Source organism: Peromyscus maniculatus, chromosome 7 (genome assembly GCF_049852395.1).
Source record: "Peromyscus maniculatus bairdii isolate BWxNUB_F1_BW_parent chromosome 7, HU_Pman_BW_mat_3.1, whole genome shotgun sequence".
Taxonomy (NCBI): domain Eukaryota; kingdom Metazoa; phylum Chordata; class Mammalia; order Rodentia; family Cricetidae; genus Peromyscus; species Peromyscus maniculatus.
The window spans coordinates 36,495,413-36,515,787 of NC_134858.1; the positions used below are offsets into that span (position 1 = coordinate 36,495,413).

Here is a 20,375-nt window from a genome sequence, read left to right on the forward strand (position 1 = left end):
TACAAATCAAAATAATATTTCAATACAATTAGATTACCACCACACAGAACCAATGTAAAAGAGAAAGCCAAGAGGTCAGAGCTCAGAGCTAAAAATCTCACCCTTCCTTCTGTGGTAGTCCTAGCTCTCCGAAAGAGAGCTACTTCCTGTGTGTACGTCTTTTCATAGTCTTTGTTCTGCCTTCTCATTGGTTGTAAACCCAAACACGTGACTGTCTCGTCACTGTCTGTATGTACAGCCCCCCAAGTCTTAAAGGCATATGTCTCCAATGCTGGCTGTATCCCTGAACACACAGACATCTATTTAGCTCTTCTACCAAGTGCTGGGATTAAGGCGCATGCCACTACTGCCACACTCTTGCTATGGCTCTAATAGCTCTGGCCCCCAGGCAACTTCATTTATTAACATACAATCAAAATCACATTTCAGTACAATTAGAATACCACCACAATTTTCTGAAAACTGTATCCATGAAACTATGTACTGATTATATTCAGCTCCCAAGACTCCCTTTAACTCTGTCAAAATCAACTTCCTGCCTACCTTTGTACCCTTTCTAACTTAGTGTCCTCTTCATAGTTTTTTTGTATGAACCACTGAGTTCAATTTGTGTTGACAGTAAACTCATGGGTGTGTGGTCATATACTGGAACTTGATCAACTTTCCAGTGGCCACACTCTTAAAGAGAACTAACTCTACCTACCCTAGAAGCCCTTATCTGTCAATAGCTCCTCAGCCAGGAGTCAGGGCTTATGATCCCCTCCCCCATCCTTCTGGAGAGTTCCCTGATATGATCTCCTGCAGGCACTGTGCAGGCAACCACAGCTGCTGTGAGTTCCCGAGTGCACAGGTTCTGTCCTGTCTATAAACACTTTCCCCCCAGTCTTCCCTTTGTCTACCTCTTAAGATCTTTTTACACCCTCTTCCATGATCGTCCCCGAGTTTTGGGGACATTGTGATACAGATTTCTATTTGTACTAGAGAACTCCACAGACCTTTATTCTCTACACTTGAACAGTTGTGAATTTCTGTGTAAACCACCTTCTGCTACACAAGGAAGAATCTCTGATGAGGTCTGAGAATCTATAGGTACAGAGTTAGGAATTTATATGGCAGTTTGATATTTTTGGTTGGTTTTATTTATTTTTTTTAGCAATATAATAGTAGGGAGCTTACTGTTGGGGCCTGTGAGGGTCCCAACCATGTGTTTTAGGACAGATTTGCAGTACCAGGAATGTATTTTCTCCTGTGGAACAGGCCTTAAATCCAACCATAAAGTACTCGATTACCCCCATAGCATCCATGTAACTATGAAACCTATGGATACATCATTCCATGCCAGTTACTATAGTTCACAGCTACATAAGACTGCTGATGGCCATTCTGTCTGTGTTGGCTAGTTTTATGCCAACTTGACACAAGCTAGAGTCAACTGAGAAAATGTCCTCACCAGATTAACTCTTGAGCAAACCTATCATATATTTTCTTGATTGGCAACTGATTTGGGAGGGTACAGCTCACGATGAGTAAGGTTACCTATTGGCTAGCACTTCTTTCCCACCTCTCCAACACTTCTTCATTCATTCTGGTGGCACTGGGAGCCTCGAGGTGTCATATATTACATCCTTTTGTCCAATCAGCTTTACTCACGAATGTTCATTGCAATGAGTCACTAGTCCGGTTCGAGGCCTCTGGTTTCTGGTACACCATCATCACAGGACCATCACCAGAACTCCTCTGGGGTATCCCTTTGATGCCTGAGTCATGGAGATCCTGCAGATATTGTTCCACAGCACCACTCCCTTCACGAGTTCCAGAAGGTCTTAGATGGGGTAGATGTTAGGGTGGGCCAACTCAAGGCCTGACAGTGGGCTTGGGTGGTAACTGAGATGGTCTGTCCAGGCCACTGGGGCCACCTGCCACAGTTAAGTAGTCAGAGTCAGCTTCCCAAGCCCATGCCCTCAGGGTCAGTTCACCCTTGCCTATAGTGAAGGCCAGGGCCATCTCTCCTGAGTCCAAGGGCCAGTTCTCCCATGCTGCAATGTCCAGTGAGAGGCAAGGCCAGCTTTCCCTGGGCCAGCAAATGGTGGGGACAGCTCAGCACGGCCCTCTGATTTCATCTCACATGGTTCCCATGGCTCCTGAGGTTACATGGGCCACAGACCCCAGCTGCAGCTGGACCACAGCCCAGACATGGCCCTCAGTAGCAGCTTGGGCTCTGACAACATCCTGGCTCTGGGTGGAATTACTGGCCACTCAGGTCAGGACAGTTCTGGCCTGGGCACCATCAAGGCCTCAGGTTGTGGCCCCACCCCTAGGCTTTGATGTGACCTCTGGTGGCAAAACAGGACTTGGACTTCAGCACAGACCCCCACCATGGTAGGACTAAAGACCCAGATACAGTCCTCAGCAGCAGCTGGGTTGGGGTGTCACCATTGCCCTAGTGGCAACCTGAGCCACAGACTTCAAACACACCCCAGATACAGCTGGACTACTGACCAAGACATGGCCCCTGGCATCATGAACCAGTTCCCATCCTGGCTCCAGGTTGAAGCCCTGACCATTCAAATCAGGATGGTTCTGGCAGCAGTATGGCCCCTAGACACCAGCAGGGCCACACACGGTCCAGATCCCAGGCTCCATGTGGCCTCTGGTGACAACATGGGCCATGGACATCAACACAGACCTCAGCTGTGATAGGAAAGTGGACCCAGACATGATCCGTGACAGAAACTCCAGTCTGGTTGTCAGTATGACCCCAGGTGATGGTGAAGGCCACCCAGATCAGCATGGCCCAGCAGCAGTAAGACTACTGGACACCAACATGGCCTGAGGGGTGTTTACCCACAAACCCCACAGCTCCCCATAGTTTTCTTGAGTGCAAGCAGCAGGAAATATTAGATAGAAGAATTTAGATTGTGGGGATAAACAGGTAGAAAATAAGGGATACCCTCGAGAGGGCCTGGAACCTATTCCAACAGGCCCTGACTGTCTCTGCCCCAGGGTATTTATGGAGACGGCAAGGGATGGAGCGAAAAACCTCTCTGCAGCACAGCCAAGTGCAGACCATCTCAGACACCTGCACTCAGGCCCAGGGTCCTAATCATCCTCTCTATGTGGATCTGCTGGGTAAAGCCACAAGGAACCTAAAAACGGGCTCCCACAATGGCCCCAGGTGGTGGTCCAGACCACTGGAATCATCATGGCCCTTGTGGCAACAGGAGCCATGGACATCAACACAGACCTGGATGTCACCATGGCACTAGGTAGCAGTATATACCACTCAGATCTGTATGGCCCTAGCTGCAGAATGGCCTTTGGGCACCAACATGGTCCCAGGTGGCTGACCAGACCCCAGACAATCACATGCCCTTTGTTTGCAACAGGAGCCAAGGATGTCAACTCAGATCCTGGCTGCTGTAGGACCACGACCCAGACATGGCCCTTGGCAGCAGCCTAGCCTAGACATCACCCCCACCCCAGGTGGCAAGCAGGCCTCCAACATCAGCCTACTCCTCATTACCTTCATTTCTTTTTTTTTGCCTCTTTACACAGCACAGGCACCATTCTGTTTCTTTTTCTCTACCATTTCTTCATACTTACTCATCATAATGTGACCCACCTTGGAACTCCAGGTGGGCCCATGGATATCTTCCCACCATCGAGGGTCTTGACACCAACTGGCCTGTGGCTGGCCAGCCCCTACTTGAGCAGAACTCTAAAGACACATTTTCAATCATGTATCAGTAATTTACTTGTGTGTTTATAATGCACTAAACACCATTCATACAGACATTTTCTACTCTCTTTTACTATCATATAGTTTACTTCACAAACCACACTGGTTATCTTTAACTCTCCATTTCAAGAAAACTAGTTACCATCTTTCACTGTGCATCATTTTCACCGTCCATTCATAGTCTCTAGTTATAGTGCATGAAGAATCTTCATCCTGCACCACTATGGAAAGCAACTCCACTAGTAATTTATCATGTAGCCTAAAATAATTACAAAAGCTCATGTGTGTTTATTCCTGAATCTCTATTGATTTCCAGATTTACTTATGTCAGCATGTTCTCCAAACCTTTCATTGAGATTTTTTAAGAAACCTTGAAAACATAAATAGACATGAAAGGAATAATGTTCAAGAAAATTACAAATATTATTTCCCCAAACCTTAAATTAGCAGGAACACATCAATATGGCTTCAATTATTTCAGAAATTGTTTTCGGTTTGAAAGTCATCATCATGTATCCTTCATACAGACATGTCTACCAGGGCTTAGTTTCTAGCATCAACCAAAATATCACTATTTCACAACAGAGAGAATGACACACCAGGGAGATAATAAGAGTGTCACATGGGGAACAGAATAGGACATTTTAATTGCTCTCCTATCTTCCCCCATCACTCTACTCTACACAGTTGATCCTAATGATAGGAAGTCTTGAGAGAGTTACTTATGTGTGTGTAATATATATATATATATATATATATATATATATATATATATATATATATATATATATACATATTTATGATATATGTAGTTCTTTATTTGACACTTCTTATACATCAAAACTCTCTTAACTTTATTCCAGTAAGTGGTTTGGAAAGAGAGGACATGAATCATGGCACTTGATTCATAAAGTGGGAAGAACTTAGAACTTAAAATCTGTGTCCTGATCACCTGCATGAAAGAGAGTGGAGAGGTTTTGTTTTGAATTATCATCACCTACTACAGAACTATTCCATGTGAAGTTTCCTGGCTCTAAAACAGAATGGGGACCTAAGTTTCCAAGTAGAGAAAAGGTGAGCACCAGAATTTCGTTTTTCCTGGCACCGTTACACATAGGAATGAGACAGATTTTCTGAGATCCAGTCTCTAAACACCAAAGGAAAGCAGCTGAAAAATGGTCACTCATATTTTGAGAAGACATAGCAGAAGCCATGAAAAAAATATGTTTAAACCTAACATTTTCCAGGTATGATTAATGGTTAAATTGGCTTTTATGTAAACACAAAGTGTATCCAATTAGCTGTATTATTTCCTCAGAGGCAGCATAATAATGCAATCCCCCTTTATACTGCTCATTAAGTAGATACTAGGTATAACTAACTTTAATATAAATAATCAATTTGCCTTGATAGGTTTAACATATAATGCTTTATCTAGAACATACCGCCAAATTAGCACAAGGCACCAAGGAACTCTATATCTTATATTCCTATCTCTTCCCTCATATATACACCTTGTTTGCATCAAACAAACATCTAAATTCTTCATTTGTTTTGATGACTTTTAGAGAATCATATATTTTGAATATGAAAATAATAATCTTAACACTTGACTTTGAATATCAGACAAGATAATTTCCCTCCCTCTCCCCTTCTAGACTGTAGTAGTCTGAGGAGCAGGGGCTCTGTGTTATGTTTCTCTCTATACCCCAACCAGAAACATCATTTCTGTTTATCACTTTTGAATGGTCTTTGTTATAAGTTCACACTCATATCCTAACAATATCTTCTTGAAGCAACAGCATCCTGCAAATATTCATTTTTTGTCTTCTATAAATTTTTATAATATTTTGCATATGATTATCATCTAACTTCTTAATAAATTTTTTTTCATGACAAGCTTCCAACTCTAGATCAAAGTTTAGATGTCCCCTGGGTCCAATAGAACTGTGATATATTTTCCTCTGTTTTCAGACACAAAGCATAACTATGTAATACAGGTAGGATGACTATAAAGATTTAGCACAGATTTTGTCAAGGTAATGCAGAACTATTTAAACAGTTTTTTTTCTAGATGAACCTGTTAAAATATAACAAAATTTTAAAGTCCAGATATAAGATATAGTTTGGTGATTTCATTGTTGTTATGTATCATTATTTAATACTTTTAAAATAAAACAACTTTGTTTTATTCTCCAAAAGAAATCTTACTGTCAGAATGAACATGGGCAAACTTGGAAGATACTATACAAACTGAACTAAGCCAGGCACAAAACAAAAAGCACTGAATCATTCTACTTAAATACAGTAAGTATTACCATAAAATCCATAAATAAAAAAGCATACAAAAGTTACCATAGAATTGATGACACAGAGACAGGAAAATTGATCAATATAAAAATCTTATTAAAGTTGGAACGGTGAATTATAAATATGTTCTGTGCAATGCAGTGCCTGTGGTTAACAACTAGGCATTTGTACAATCTAAACTTAAGAGGGCATGTCTCAAATTAAGCATTCTGAATGCACAGAAACAATGACAGTACACAAGGAACATTTGGGATATGTCACTTATATTTACCACCTTGATTATTGTGATGTCATGAGTGTTTCAATATGCATAATCTGGACAACTTAAATACTTAAAGTTTGTTGTATGTCACTTCTGAAAACTGGTGATTCACTCATCGCTAAGATGTATCAGATAAAGGGAGGCTAAGACAACTGATATAGGGGACAGTGTTTGTGATTCTCCACCAAGGTCAAAGGTATGCAAACATAAAGGTAGTGTTGGGGAGCAGGAAGCAGTAGAGTTTATGAGAACATGTTAGACTTCAGGACAATTAGTCAGTTTGGGATGAGCCAGACACCCATGACTAGTGTCAAGGCTACAGTGATGTAGTAAGACATAATGGAGCTTGTGTGAAAAGAACCCTTGTTTCCCAGCACATTCTTGCTAGAGGCAGGGAACAGAGGAAAACTGGTCAGAACGCCAGTCAAAACAGGCTCAGAAGCATTTTAGTACATATCTTAACATACTTTATGCTTCAATGACAGAATGCCACATTGTATAATGGTTACTATATAGTGACCACAAGTTTATCTGGCTCAAATCTGTTCCTTGAATATATTATTTGAACTTTTTCCATGCTGTGTGTCATTTTTTCAGACATTGTATCATGTTCAATTGACTACTTTTATATGATATCCTCTGATTTTGGCTCTTATTCTAAATTTGTAAAAATGTGTTTGTGTCTTCCATCAATATCGATATAGCTTTATCTGCTCTATTTAGCTTTCAACAGCCCATTTTGAATTGATTTGATTGAATGATATGTGAAAGAGTTACATATTAATAACAAGTGCCTATCTAATTATCCCAGCACCATATGATAAAAAAGTATTTCCATTGGATTTATCATAAACCCTTATATACACTGCTTACAGATAGAAGCTTGTTTCTGGGATGTCAAACTTGTTCCCCTGGTTGACACATGATAATTAGTACTACACTAAGTAGACTATTACAATGTTATAGTGAGATTGCAGTGGAGAAGTGGAGGTTAGGTCTTTATTCTCCTGTTTTAAGTTAGTTCTGATTTTCTTTGGTCACATAATTTTCATGGGGGATAATGATTCCTGTGCAAGTAAATTAAATTAAAAAAAAAACAGGAAGTTGATAGGAATATCATTGAGTTTAAAGATTGATCTAGAAAGTGTATCCATTGTCACGAAGTTATTTTCATTGACTCATGAGTGTGGGTGCCTCTCTTTTTCTGTATGTCTTTAAATCTCTTTCCACACAGCTTTGTGATTCTAAGTGCAATGTTTTATATTTCTTTCATTTAATGTATATTTAAGTAAATTATAATTTTTATTAAATTACTGATGAGTTTAATGGTTGTTTCTTTTTGATCTTCTGTTCTGATGTTTGCTGACAATTTAAATATTTCTTCAAATTTCTTCATATATTAACTAGGATTTCTATACAGGACATTAAGTTATTAACCAGTAGAAATAGTCTCCTTTCTTTTTTCATGATTAGAGGTGCTTTATAGTTAGTGTCTGGTTCAACTTACTCTAACTAGAACCTATGCTATAATATTAAATAAATATATGAAGATTGATTTCATTTATTAACTTATGGTGAAAGTATTTTAGAGGTATTGTTTGACAGTTCTCCTGGATGATGTTGATATTTTAATATAAAACAATATTTACTAGGTAGACATGAAAAATTGTTAGATAATTGCATAGACTTTGTTATGTCTGTTCTTTGGGTGTTCATGGAATAAAAATAGACATGGACATACACTAGATACCTATTTGCATTTCTCATGTTAGTCCTTAAATAGTAACATGCATGAAGAACTGTTAGAAACAGGGGACAGAAGAACAAAAAGACTTGAATTCAAATGTCATAATCAAGCACAAAGTGATAAACAACCTCTTTCACATTCCTACAAAGGAAATGTCCAAAGGCAATCACTCCAGAGTGACTGAGTTCATCCTTTCTGGGTTAACAGACAAACCAGAGCTACAGCTGCCCCTGTTCCTCCTCTTCCTTGGAATCTACCTGCTCACAGTGCTGGGGAACCTGGGAATGATCATCTTGATCCTGCTCAGCTCCCACCTACACACCCCCATGTACTTCTTCCTCAGCAGTCTCTCCTTCATTGACCTCTGTTATGCCACCGTTGTTATCCCCAAAATGCTGGTGAACTTTGTAACAATGAAGAACATCATTTCCTACCCTGAATGCATGACTCAGCTCTATTTCTTCGTAGTCTTTGTTATATCTGAGTGTTACATGTTGTCTGCAATGGCATATGACCGATATGTTGCCATCTGTAACCCCTTGATGTATAATGTCACTATGTCTTACCAAGTCTGTTCCTGGATGGTAGGTGCAGTGTATGGTATGGGCTTCATTGAAGCCACAGTTCACACTGTTTGCATGCTCAGAGTGCTTTTCTGCAAGGCTAATGTAGTAAACCATTTCTTCTGTGATCTTCTACCATTGCTACAACTTTCCTGCTCCAGTACATTTGTCAATGAGGTAGTAATTCTGTGTCTCAGTTCTTTTAATTTCTGTGTTCCAACCCTGACCATCTTGAGCTCTTATAGTTTTATCATTGCCAGAATCATCCGCATGAAATCCACTGAGAGCAGATTCAAAGCCTTCAGCACCTGCAGCTCCCATATCTTTGCTGTGGCTGTCTTCTTTGGTTCTCTGGGATTCATGTACTTTCAGCCATCATCAGTCAGCTCCAAAGATCAAGGGAAAGTGTCCTCTGTGTTTTATACTACTGTGGTACCCATGCTGAACCCACTAATTTACAGCCTGAGGAATAAGGATGTCAAACTTGCTCTAAATAAGTTGCTTCTAAAGAAGACATTTCAGATGTAAAATAATATTTTATGTTAGCAAAAGTCCTTATATCTGTGGTTTTGATAAGAAAAATACTTTGAAACAACAATGTATGTCAAATTTGGATTAGTATGTGGTTATTTACAAAAAATTATTAGGATTGATTGGACCCAAAACTTTTAGATATGTGAAAGAAGCAATTCTGAGATTCCCTGGAGCCTATTAACATGAAATTAATTACCACATCTCATATTTTTCAAAACACTTCCAAAATCTTCTTATAGTTCATTATGCTTTTTGTGTGTGCAACCTCACTATTTTGGGGTGATAATTAGTTGTCTCATTTAAAGGAATAAATATATATGAAAGAAAGATATCTATTATCTGGTTTTTGTGTATCTTACTCTTGTCAATTAAGTATATTACCAACTATATCTGAAAGAGTGATATCTAAAATAAGCGAATTTAGCAAAAATGAATAGACCAAGCTATCACTTCTAAATCTTCCTAAGCATGTAGAACTGTATTGTGGAATATAAAATATATTAGAAATAATATTGTTTCTACCTTCAGGGAAATAATACCGAAAACATTTAACAAGAGCATACACATGTTCATATACTCTTGACATAGTTATTGATCCAGTTCAGGGACTTTACCAACATCTTTATTTTTCTGAAAATTTTATACTACTTTTTCCTATTGAAAATAACTACTACTGCACTTTCTTAAGACCACATTATAGAATCTCAGTTTCAGAAGTGGTATTCTCTAACAAATGCATTGTTGTGCTATTTTTCATATAGAAAAATTAAAATTGGAAACTTGTTGTCTATCTAATGACATGTAGTATTCACACCTCCAAACTAACTATCCTTTTGGGTTCATGACATGCATGGAAGAGACTTACAACCAATAATTTTATTTTCTAACCTCATTCAATTAAGCTCTAAACTAGAAATAACATCATCCAAGTCAGAAAGTCTCAGTATCTCCCAGTAGCATCCACATTTCACATCTCCTCCTGGAGACGTCAGCAGCAGAAGCATAGCTTTTCTGGTCTCATACCTACAATAGATTCCCCTAGAATAAGGTACTTCTTCATTGTCTCTCAGCTCATTTAGCTACTATCTCAAATGTCAGATTATTATGACTTTCTTGAGAATGTTATTGAAATTTTAATTCTTAGATAATTCAGCTTTTATTGCTAAATAAATACCTATATTGTTAAATTGTGGGAAAAAAAGGAAAAAAAGAAACTTCTATAATTCATGATTACTGTGAGTGAGCTCCAAAGCCTTTAAACCTGTTGCACTATGGAGACAAGCATGGAGATTTCCAAATAGCACATGTACTAATCTGTGTCCAGAAGCACCAAACTGGAGCCTTTATTCCTCTTCCCAGCATTGACTTTTAAACTTTATTATCTCACATCTATGATTTCAGCTGAATCCTGTAGTAGGGACTGAACATTGGTGGCTTTGTCTTCAGCTTGCTTTCAAATATGTGACAAGACACTTTCTATCACATCTCTTCTCCCTCATCCTGTCACACTAAAACTAGAAACAACAAGCCAACATTCTATTAGAAAATCAAAATAAAGGCCCTTGTTTTTCTATAACCCTGACTTCCCTTCACCTTATCTTCTCTATTATCCCACAGAACTCTATGTATGTACATCCATTGCAGTTGTTTGTTTAGGTTGCATGGTATGTGGCTCACTTACCACATACTAGTACAAAATAATACATGTAATCAAAATTTTTAATAATTGAAGAGAACATAAGTGGGACATAAATTTCCAAGTTGAAAAATATGAGTGACTGAATTCCATTTCTCCTAGCACCATTCCGCCTAAGTATGTGTCAGACCATGATGAACTCTAGTCTCTAGAAATTATAAAAATATACTCACAGTAGCTGAAAATAATCACTAATATCCTACAGCGATACCTCAGAAGACAGGAAGTTATTTTTTCCTATTTCAAGCCATTCTTTTTCCAGGCTTTCTTAATGATACTCTTATTCTGATGTTAACAAAAAAAATTAATCTCATTAACTGTTTCTGTCTCCTCCCTTGTAGTGTAGGAAGAATCATACTTGACTTGCACTGTAGTCATGTAGAAATTATGTGTAAGTGACCTTAATGTAAACATTCAATTTTCATGGATAATTTTTGTTTATAAACCTCTGTCGTAGGATACACCCTCAAAGTAACAAAATTCACCAGGTGTCATTTATCTCGTTTTCCTACTGTTTGTCTCATTTTAGATACCCTGTTTGTTTCAATAAATCATTTAAACTTACTTGTATGTTTTGGTGATTTTTGTAGATCAACATATTTTTAAGATTAAGTAAATTTAAACTTTGATTATTGTGCAGACTTGTTTGTACTTATCCTAATAGACTCTTGGAAATCTTCCTTGACCATCCTCAGTTAGTGCCATAACAGCTGTACTCTTATAGACCTGTCAATCATGACATTTATCCCATGGTCTATCATGCCATTTCCTTTTAGACTGTACCATTCTGAGGAGCATGGGTGCTACATCATATATCAATCTATCCTGAATATGCACAAGGCACTTCTGCTTGCCACTAAGAAATATTTTAGTGCCAATTCACATCCACATCGAAACAATGTCTTAAAGCATTATCATCATGCAAGTATTAGTTTTTATTTTCTATAAATTTTTATAATAATTTTCTGTATATCTGTCAAGCTATTGATGAAATGTTTTTGTAAAGACAATGCGAAATGGAATGTCTCACAACAATATTTATAATTCTAGAGCTAATTTTAGATGTTACCTGGGTCCCTAGAGCTAAGAGATATTTTTCTGTGTTTTAGCCACAAAGAAACTATGTAATGTGTATATAGTGACTGTAGAGATTTAGTTAATATCATATAAGCTAATACAGAACTATCCCAATATTTCATTATGTTAACCTAGTAAAATCATAATGAAACAAAAATCTACATAAGCTTCAGAAATCCTATCATTGTTATGAGTCATTAATAATTTCTTTTGAACGAATATAGTTTTGTTTGAAACACCTGGATGAACATGGAGGTCACTGTGCGAGATGAAATGTAAATCAATGAAAGGAGAAACACTGAATGATCTTTACTTGCATAGAGTAACTAAAACAAGCAGACTCATGAAAGTAGAGAACAGAATAATGTTTACCATATGATGAGATGTATAGAGACAGGAAGTAGCATTCCACTGGGTAGAATTGTCTTAGCGTTGAGCGACTTAAAAAGACGCTCTTTATAGTATAATTCTTGTAGTTTAAAATAAGCTAATTTTTACTCAAAATTTAAAGAGATAGTTCTTATATTAAACATTCAGAACACAGAAATTAATGCAAGTAAACAAAAAGTATGAAGTGACATAGAAAAGTTTTGGGATATGATGGCTATATTAATTATTTTGATTGTTATCATGATGTCAAGATGACTTGAGTGTACATGAACTGATCACATTGTAGATAATAAATGTTTGATACCCACTTCATAGCATTTCCACTTTAATAACCTTATTAAGAGATCAACAAATAAAACTTTGTTCCATGAAATTATTTGGCATTTTGCTGATAAGAATCTATCTCTCAGGTGTGTCAGTGATTAAGATACAAGAGAAGATTTTTGAAATTCCCTACCATGTCAAAGGCACACAAACACACAGGCAGTTAGCAGAAAACAGGAAGGATCTGCCTTTAGAGAATGTGTTTTAGAAAAAGTTGGTCACCTAAGTTTGGTCAGAACACCACACACACGCAAAAGACTGTGCAAGAGAGAATGGAGCTTCTGTGGTGGGATCAGTTTCCTGAGTCTTGTAAGAAGCAATAAAGACAGAAAAAAACAGTCAGCTGACCATTGAAAACACTCAAAACTACAGAAGGATGTGTGTATTTGTCTCTTTTATGTAACTGGAACAGTGTATTATATTTAAGGTTAAGTACAATGATTAGGACCTCTTTGGATCAGTGGAGGTGGAGGGATGTCCAGGGTCAATGGACAACATCTAGGATGTACCTTCTTCCTGTTTCAGTCTGTGGAGGAAGCTTAGTAAACACTGGAGAACCAGAGATGTCTGGCTTCATCCTTATTTTAGGAATTCACACATGCGGCAATATTAAATCGGGAACCTTATAATATATTCTTCCTAGAAGACCCCAGCCTGTACACTATTATATTAGAGAGTAATTTTCTTACATAGACTTTGAAAGACACATCCAAATATAACTCCATATAATCTCAGCTTCTACAATAGAAGGAAAACTGAAAAATATATTAAATTTAATAATGGAGGTTTTAGTAAAAAAAAAAAAAACCTAGGGTCAACAAAGGATACCACATTATGAATTAATAATTTCAACATCTAGATACTCTTTCTACTTCTCTAGTGAGATAGAATTGGGATGGTTGTTCTAGGCAGGACATGTTCAGTCGGAATTAGGACAGCACAGACAGCAAGTTTTGAGGTTTGTTTTTTGTTTTTGTTTTTGTTTTCTTGACAATTTCTTCAATCATCTAACAGTTTCAGTCATTTAAATTATTTACATATTTGTAACTTATACTTTATTCTCTCTTAATAAACATAAAGAAGTATTTTAAGTCACATGTCTGTATTGAGTCTGGTACTCAACAGTTGAGGTTGAACAGCCTGTGGTTTCATTTTTACATGTTGCAGATTTAAAAATAACTATGGTGATATTTGCCTATTAATTAATATAGCAGTTTCTGTTGTTCATGGCATAGAGGAAGGTCATAATGTTAAGAAAACTATAATATGTGTATTTGGCACGAATGAAGAGTTACCTGCTGGATATACCTTAGATGGGAAAGACTTTGAGAAGGTGGGGAAATGGCGGGTTGTGATGGACTGCTTTGTGTGGGTCACATGATGCTAGTATTCTTTTGGTGCATCTGTAAATTTCAAAAATTTAATTTGTTACTATTTTGTGTTTTTGTATGTATGTGTATGCTTGTGAATGTACACACATATGTGATGTGTGCATGTGTGAGTGTGCATGTGGAGGTCAAGGGACAAGTGTGTAGAGTTGGCTTTCTCCTTCATCTTTTAAGTGGGCTACATGAATTAAACTCAAGTCACCATGCCTGTGGGGTGGGTGCCTTTACGGACTGAACCATCTCACTGGCCAACGTTTTTATGTTTATAACACATATACTAAAGTAAATGGTATATTTTAATATTCACATTTTCAATGCACAGGTAGGAGTTTTGTATATTCATGAATTGTGCAAATCTCACCATGTTATACTATAGACTATTGTCCACATGTCAACTAAATCCTCTAACTACATATGGTCAAGTGAGCACTTCCCTTCCTTCCCAGCAGACAGACACTAAGCTGCTTTGCATCTATATGAACCTGTTCCTGACATTTCCTACACATGGTGCCATACAATATATGACCCTCTCTGATACCTTTCTCCTGGCATGCTTCAGGCCATTTGAATATGCAATCTATCTCAGAACTGCAGGGCTCTTTACTGCAGAACAGTGCTCTATCCCACGGATGAGGTGCACTTGTCCTGTCTATGCATCACTACATAGACACTTGGATGGCTTTCAGCTTTCCAATAAAAGCACTTCTGCAGTCACCATGCACAGGTTTTCTTGATGTGCACATTTTCAGTCTGGGTTCTTTTGGTAGCACTAGAACTGCCAGGCCATAGGTAAGTTGAACATTTTTATTTTTAAGCATTGCCAAACTGCACTACCCTCATATACTGATGAGCTTTGTGGCAGAAACGGACGTCAGCTGCTTCTCTGAACCCATGACTCTGCTCTCTTCCTTCCTAATTTTTGTTATAATATTACATGTTGGCTAAAATGGCATATGATCGCTATGTTGATATCTGCAACCCCTTGATGATATCACCAGTCTTAGGAAGTCTGTTCGTGGGTGATAAATGGAGCACATGCCATGGACTTAACTGAGGCTACAATTCGTACTCTGTGAATGCTTAGAGTACTTTTATGCAAGGCTAAAGCAATAAACCATAACTTCTGTGATCTCCTTCCATTGCTGCAGCTTGCCTGCTCCAGTACTTTTGTCAATAAATTGGCACTTCCATGCTGCAGCCATTTTTATTTCTGTGTTCCAACCCAGACCATCCTGGCCACTTACATCATCAGCATCAGCATCCACTGAGGACAGGTTCAAAGCCTTCAGCAAGCCCCACTTCCTACTCCTCTGCTGTTGCTGTCTTCTTTGTTTCCCTGGTTTTACATATTTTCAGCCTTCATTAGTTTGTTCCAAAAGGAAGGTAAAGCATCATCTGTATTTTATTCAACTGTTGTATCCATGCCAACCTCCCTGATCTACAGCCTGAGAAATAAAGATGTCAAATTTATTCTAAATAAGCTGTTTCATAAACAGAAATTGCATGTATAAAGAATATTTTGCATTAGCAAATATGTACCATATTTAGAGTTTTGATGAGAACAAAGTCCAGGGGCAACAATGTATGTCTGATCATGACATTATCACTAGTAGGTGATAATTAGATTTTGAAAAAAAAAGTGGTGTAAGCAGTTATTGGATTCAAGGGTAATGATATATGAGGAAGCAATTGTGGGATGCCACTGTGATCATCCACCAAGAGTTAAGTGTGATACCTCTAGACAGTTTAAACCCCTTCAAAGCCTTCTTTATGCATCTAGAGAATGACTTTTTTCAGGTGAAATATATTCATCTTACTCAAGGGAATATTTTTGGTTTGTATGATTTAATACTTTCACTATTTTGTGTACTTAACCTTTTAAAATTAGGTCCACTGTTAACTATTTCTGAATGTAATATCTAGACTAAGTTATTTTATTAAAAATGAATATACCTGAGCTATAGTCCCTGATTCTTAGGAATACAGAGATCTTTATTTAGAAATGGAAATGTGAGGAACATACAGCTCCCTACAAGGAGCTGACACTATGTGAGACTTCCAAAGCTCAGTGTGACCACACACATTTCCCACAATCCCACACTGTGCACTGTTCCTCCATCCGGTTTCGCAGTTTGTTTTGCTAATTCTTCTACACCACTCTTCCCTGTCTCATGCAATGAATACATTATTAGAAAACCAAATTTTAGACTATCGTATTCAGAAGTTGCCTTTTTAGCACAATTCTTTTGAAATGGGGCCTCACTGTGTAGCCCTGGCTGGCTACATATGATGTAGTATGAGGACCAGGCTATCCTGGAGCTCACAGTGATCTCCTGGAGCCTCTGCATCCAGAGTGCTACGGGTAAAGGTGTGCAGCAGCACATCTGGCTTCTTCGTATTGTTTTGTTTTGTTTTGTTTATGCTCTTGTTTTTTCTGCAAATTTTTCAATATTTTACAAATGTGTTCATGTGGACTATTCATTCATACTGAAACTTTAAAACTGCAACAGTTTTCTCACTAAAAGGAATTAGCCCTCTTCTACTAAACTGATTGGCTATTCTGGGGGGAAAAAAAGAGGGAAAAGACCTCCAATAAAGCTTTTCCTTTTCTAATACTCAAGACACTAAGCTCATGTTGGCGGACTTGAAAACATCAACAATAAAAGTTTAGTTTTCTTGAAATGTCATCCAGGGACCCCACCACTCCTTTGACATGCCTCTTGTGCTCACCCCACATGCCTGCTCCTCCTGCAGGTAGCAGCACCTTCGTGACTTTTCTCATCACTCCCACAAAGAGCTCCTTGGACTCAATTATCATTAAATCTTTATTTACTAAGGATTCTTTCCTTTTTAAATTTCACATGTGCATATAATATGCCTTGTTCCTACAGGAAGCTCCATATATCTGTATTATATCAGAACCACATTCGAATGATAGATGATGTTCCTGCCGATAGCTATAAGCTTCAGAGCCTTCGTAGTGTAGCAAGAAGAGTGGAGGCATCTCCAAGAAGCACCATGCTTCTCCTCTCCCCTGTGTCACAGTGTCCACAACACAGCACTGGCCTCCTTTTCCCTCTTTATCCAGAATCACCCTGCTTACTCTGAAACTAGCACATCTATTATGTCTCTTAACAGGTATTGGGCAGTGTCTGGCTTTCGTTTAGCTTGCTTCAAATATGTGATGGGGGCATGTTATGTTACCTTTGTTTCCCTGTATACCATCAAAAATGATAATGACAGAGAATAGTTTACTCCCCTACTTGAACATCAGAAGAAACATCCTTCTTGATTTTCTATGCACAAATGAGTTCCTCCTATCATAACCTCCAGCTACGCCCCATCTCACAAAGTTTCCAGAACCTCGAAAAATAAGCCGAGGCTGGGGACAAGCTTTCAGGACATTAGCTGTAGGAGATATTTTAGACCGAAATTGTAATATATAATAAAGACCGTACCCATATTGAATGTACCTTTTACATATATTGGGAAGAAATATAGATACCACTTAGCAAGGTGATCTAAAACAGCAAGCTCTACATAAAAATAACAGATGTTCTGTGAACAATAAAGTGCTCTCCACCTTGTCTTCTCAGATATAACCATGTTTAGGACCTAAAAAGAAGTGATTTTCAAATAGTGTTGGGCTATAGAAATCTTGAGGTCAGTAGGCAGAAAACTGTATATATTTCCATTCACAAAACATTAGAGTCTGAATTCTCTTCATAGACAGATTATAGAAATGTATATTTTTCACAACAGTTTTTTAAAGAAAATATCATGATCTGTTGCCTTATATCCTTTCAACTAATTCTATAACCCAGACTGTTTCCATGTGCACAGTCCTCATTATTTATCCTTCTGATGGGGCAGATTAGAGGCGTGTGTCACCATGACTACTCACAAATTTCATTAGCTTGTGATCATTTTCAGTAAAACGTTGAATTTTCAGAAGCAGGGGTTAGACGTCTCAGTGGATAAGAGGAACTGATGCATAGACATGTAGATCTGAGTTCACCACCCAAGTGAAAAAAGGTGAATGTGGCAGTGCACCTGTAATTCTGGTGCAGGGAGAGGGAGAGACAGGAGGACCACCAAGACTGTGTGGCCAGCCAGCCTAGCCAAAGTCTTATAAAACCCCAAGCTCCGGATTCAGTAAGAAACCCTGACTTAAGGAAATAAGAAAGAGATCAATAGTGGTCACTGGTGTCTTAAGACCTCTGCATGAGCATATATGGGTGTGTACACATGCCCATGCATATGTACACATTTGCATACAACATGCACATTCATAAAGGAAACTGAAAAGAAATGTACATTTTTGGACATCCGGAATTTGTTTGAGAGAATTACAGTGCAGGGGGCTGTGGGAATGTACAGAAGTGGTTGGTGATATATTGTGTCCCCATTAAATTGTGTACCCTAATAAACTTATCTGAGGGTCAGAGAATAGAACAGATACTAGATTAGACATAGAGGCTAGAAAATGGTGACACACATGCCTTAATTCCTATCACTTGAGAGGCAGAGATCCAGCTGGATCTCTGTGAATTCAAAGCCACACTGGAAACAGCCAGTCATGGTGACATACACCTTTAATCCCAGCACTTGAGATTTCATGTCTTGCTTGGGAAAGTCACATGCCTTTAATCCCAGGAAGTGATGCCAGGAAACAGAAAGATATATAAGGCATGAGGACCAGGAACTAGAGGCTTTTAAGCTTTTAGGCTTTAGCAACAGTTCAGCTGAGATCCTTTCTAGTGAGGACTCAGAAGCTTTCAGTCGGAGGATTCATGAAAACAGAATTTGATGAGTTGTTGAGGTGACGTTCACTGTAGCTTGTTCTGCTTCTCTGGTCTTTCAGATTCATCCCAATACCTGGTTCCTTAGTTTTTTATTAATAAAATCTTTTAAGATTCGTGTTACAGCAGTGCCAATTAAATGTTTAACAACTCAATCCACCAGACACATGATTCCCTGTTGAAGGACCCCATTTGGCAAAGCAGTGGGGTTATTGACTGTAAATGACTGGTTGTTTTCTGTCTGTAACTTTCTCATGTGCCACCATTATACCTTCCTAAAAGAATGGCTGTGGGTGCTTTCCACAGGCCTTTGGTAGTGTGTTTTACCTCTTTGGGCATACTTATAGTTGTGGATGGTCAGGTTATGGTTTCTGTTTAAGCTGTATCATTTTGATGTATAGAAATAATACTGGGATATTTTACATTACTCAGACTGACAGGATTCTTAGTCATAAAGACAGCTATTTTTGGACTTTAGAACAAATTTTTAAAAAACTAAACTGACCCTGCAGAAAACACACAAAGACTAATTCCCAAGCATTGTTTATTGCTAAATCAAGGCCAGGCTATTGACAATGAAATATAACTCCTTGTAGTAGCCCTCTTTCTGTATGTATCCTGACCACTCAAGGTTCAGCCAATTGTTTACTGTCTGGGATCCCTCACCAACTTAGAGCTACATGCACGGGTCAACAAGACATTACTAGCCTAGGAGAAACTATATGACTTCTCTTGTGTTTTAAGAAGAGGTAGGGCCCTGAAAATGTAAACTATAATTGACCAGAGTTTGGCTGTAAGAGAGCATCGATGGTGTGGAGAGAGATAGCTGTGTAGAGCTATGTGAGAGCTGCTGCAGAATGTGAGTGAAGTGTGTGTGTGTATGTGTGTATGCGCGCACACACACACACACACGCACACGCACATGCTGAGTGAGAAATGAAGATGAAGAAGCATGAGAGAAGTGTGAGGGAGTAAGTAGGTGAAATAATGAGTGAGTAAAAGTGAGTGACCAATGTAAAAGAAAGATGTGTGAGTGAGTGTGTGTGAGAGAGAGAGAGCTGTGGCAAAGGGCTGCTGTTACATAGTGGAGCTGTGCCTAGTGTTGCATGGTGAGAGAGCTATATAAATGAGATGTTTAACTGTGGCTGTGTGGAGATTTGTAACTGTGTGGAGACTAGGAAGATTAAACTGTTTAGAAAAGAGAGGTAGAAGAGAAAAGTATGTAAGAGAAAAATGGGTAGCCATATGAAAAGTATGTATGTAAAGAAAGATATGTAGCTGCATATATAAAAGATATGTAGCTGTGTGTATGTATATATAGAAGCTGTATGTATAGAAGATATGTAGCTGTGTGGAGACAGAGTCAGAGACCATTCTTAAGATGAAGTAAAAGAGAAAGTTATCATCAGAAAGCATGTGTTTTCTTATTATTTACCCCTCAAATAGAAAAAGTCTAGCCTTCAGATAGAAAAGAATTTTTCCTAATCCCTAGCCACTCTGAGGTCTTCTATACACAAGTCTGGAGCAGATTGTGGCAGCTGTC

At 38.2% G+C, this 20,375-nt stretch overlaps 2 protein-coding genes across 3 annotated transcripts in view; both read left to right on the forward strand.

The window, feature by feature from the left end:
* The window catches only part of LOC102918524 (olfactory receptor 8G50), a 118,934-nt gene that overhangs the window by 88,467 nt on the left and 10,092 nt on the right, over positions 1 to 20,375 (forward strand). Inside the window, exons 1-2 of one of the 2 annotated variants that reach the window (XM_006992580.3) lie at positions 4,607 to 4,813; positions 5,942 to 6,046. The exons of the other annotated variant lie outside the window; for it this stretch is intronic. The gene's annotated coding sequence lies outside the window, so the exon portion shown is untranslated. Of the gene's footprint in view, positions 1 to 4,606; positions 4,814 to 5,941; positions 6,047 to 20,375 lie in introns of those variants that run through there. 2 annotated transcript variants of the gene reach the window in all.
* Positions 8,048 to 9,462, forward strand: LOC102918218 (olfactory receptor 8G50-like). The gene has a single exon (XM_006992579.3). The coding sequence runs from the start codon at positions 8,211 to 8,213 to the stop codon at positions 9,147 to 9,149; it is 939 nt and encodes a 312-aa protein (XP_006992641.2). The 5' UTR covers positions 8,048 to 8,210; the 3' UTR covers positions 9,150 to 9,462.

Excerpts from the sequence above, each read along its gene's own strand:
- LOC102918218 (XM_006992579.3), top strand. The coding sequence starts at position 8,211 with ATGTCCAAAGGCAATCACTCCAGAGTGACTGAGTTCATCCTTTCTGGG.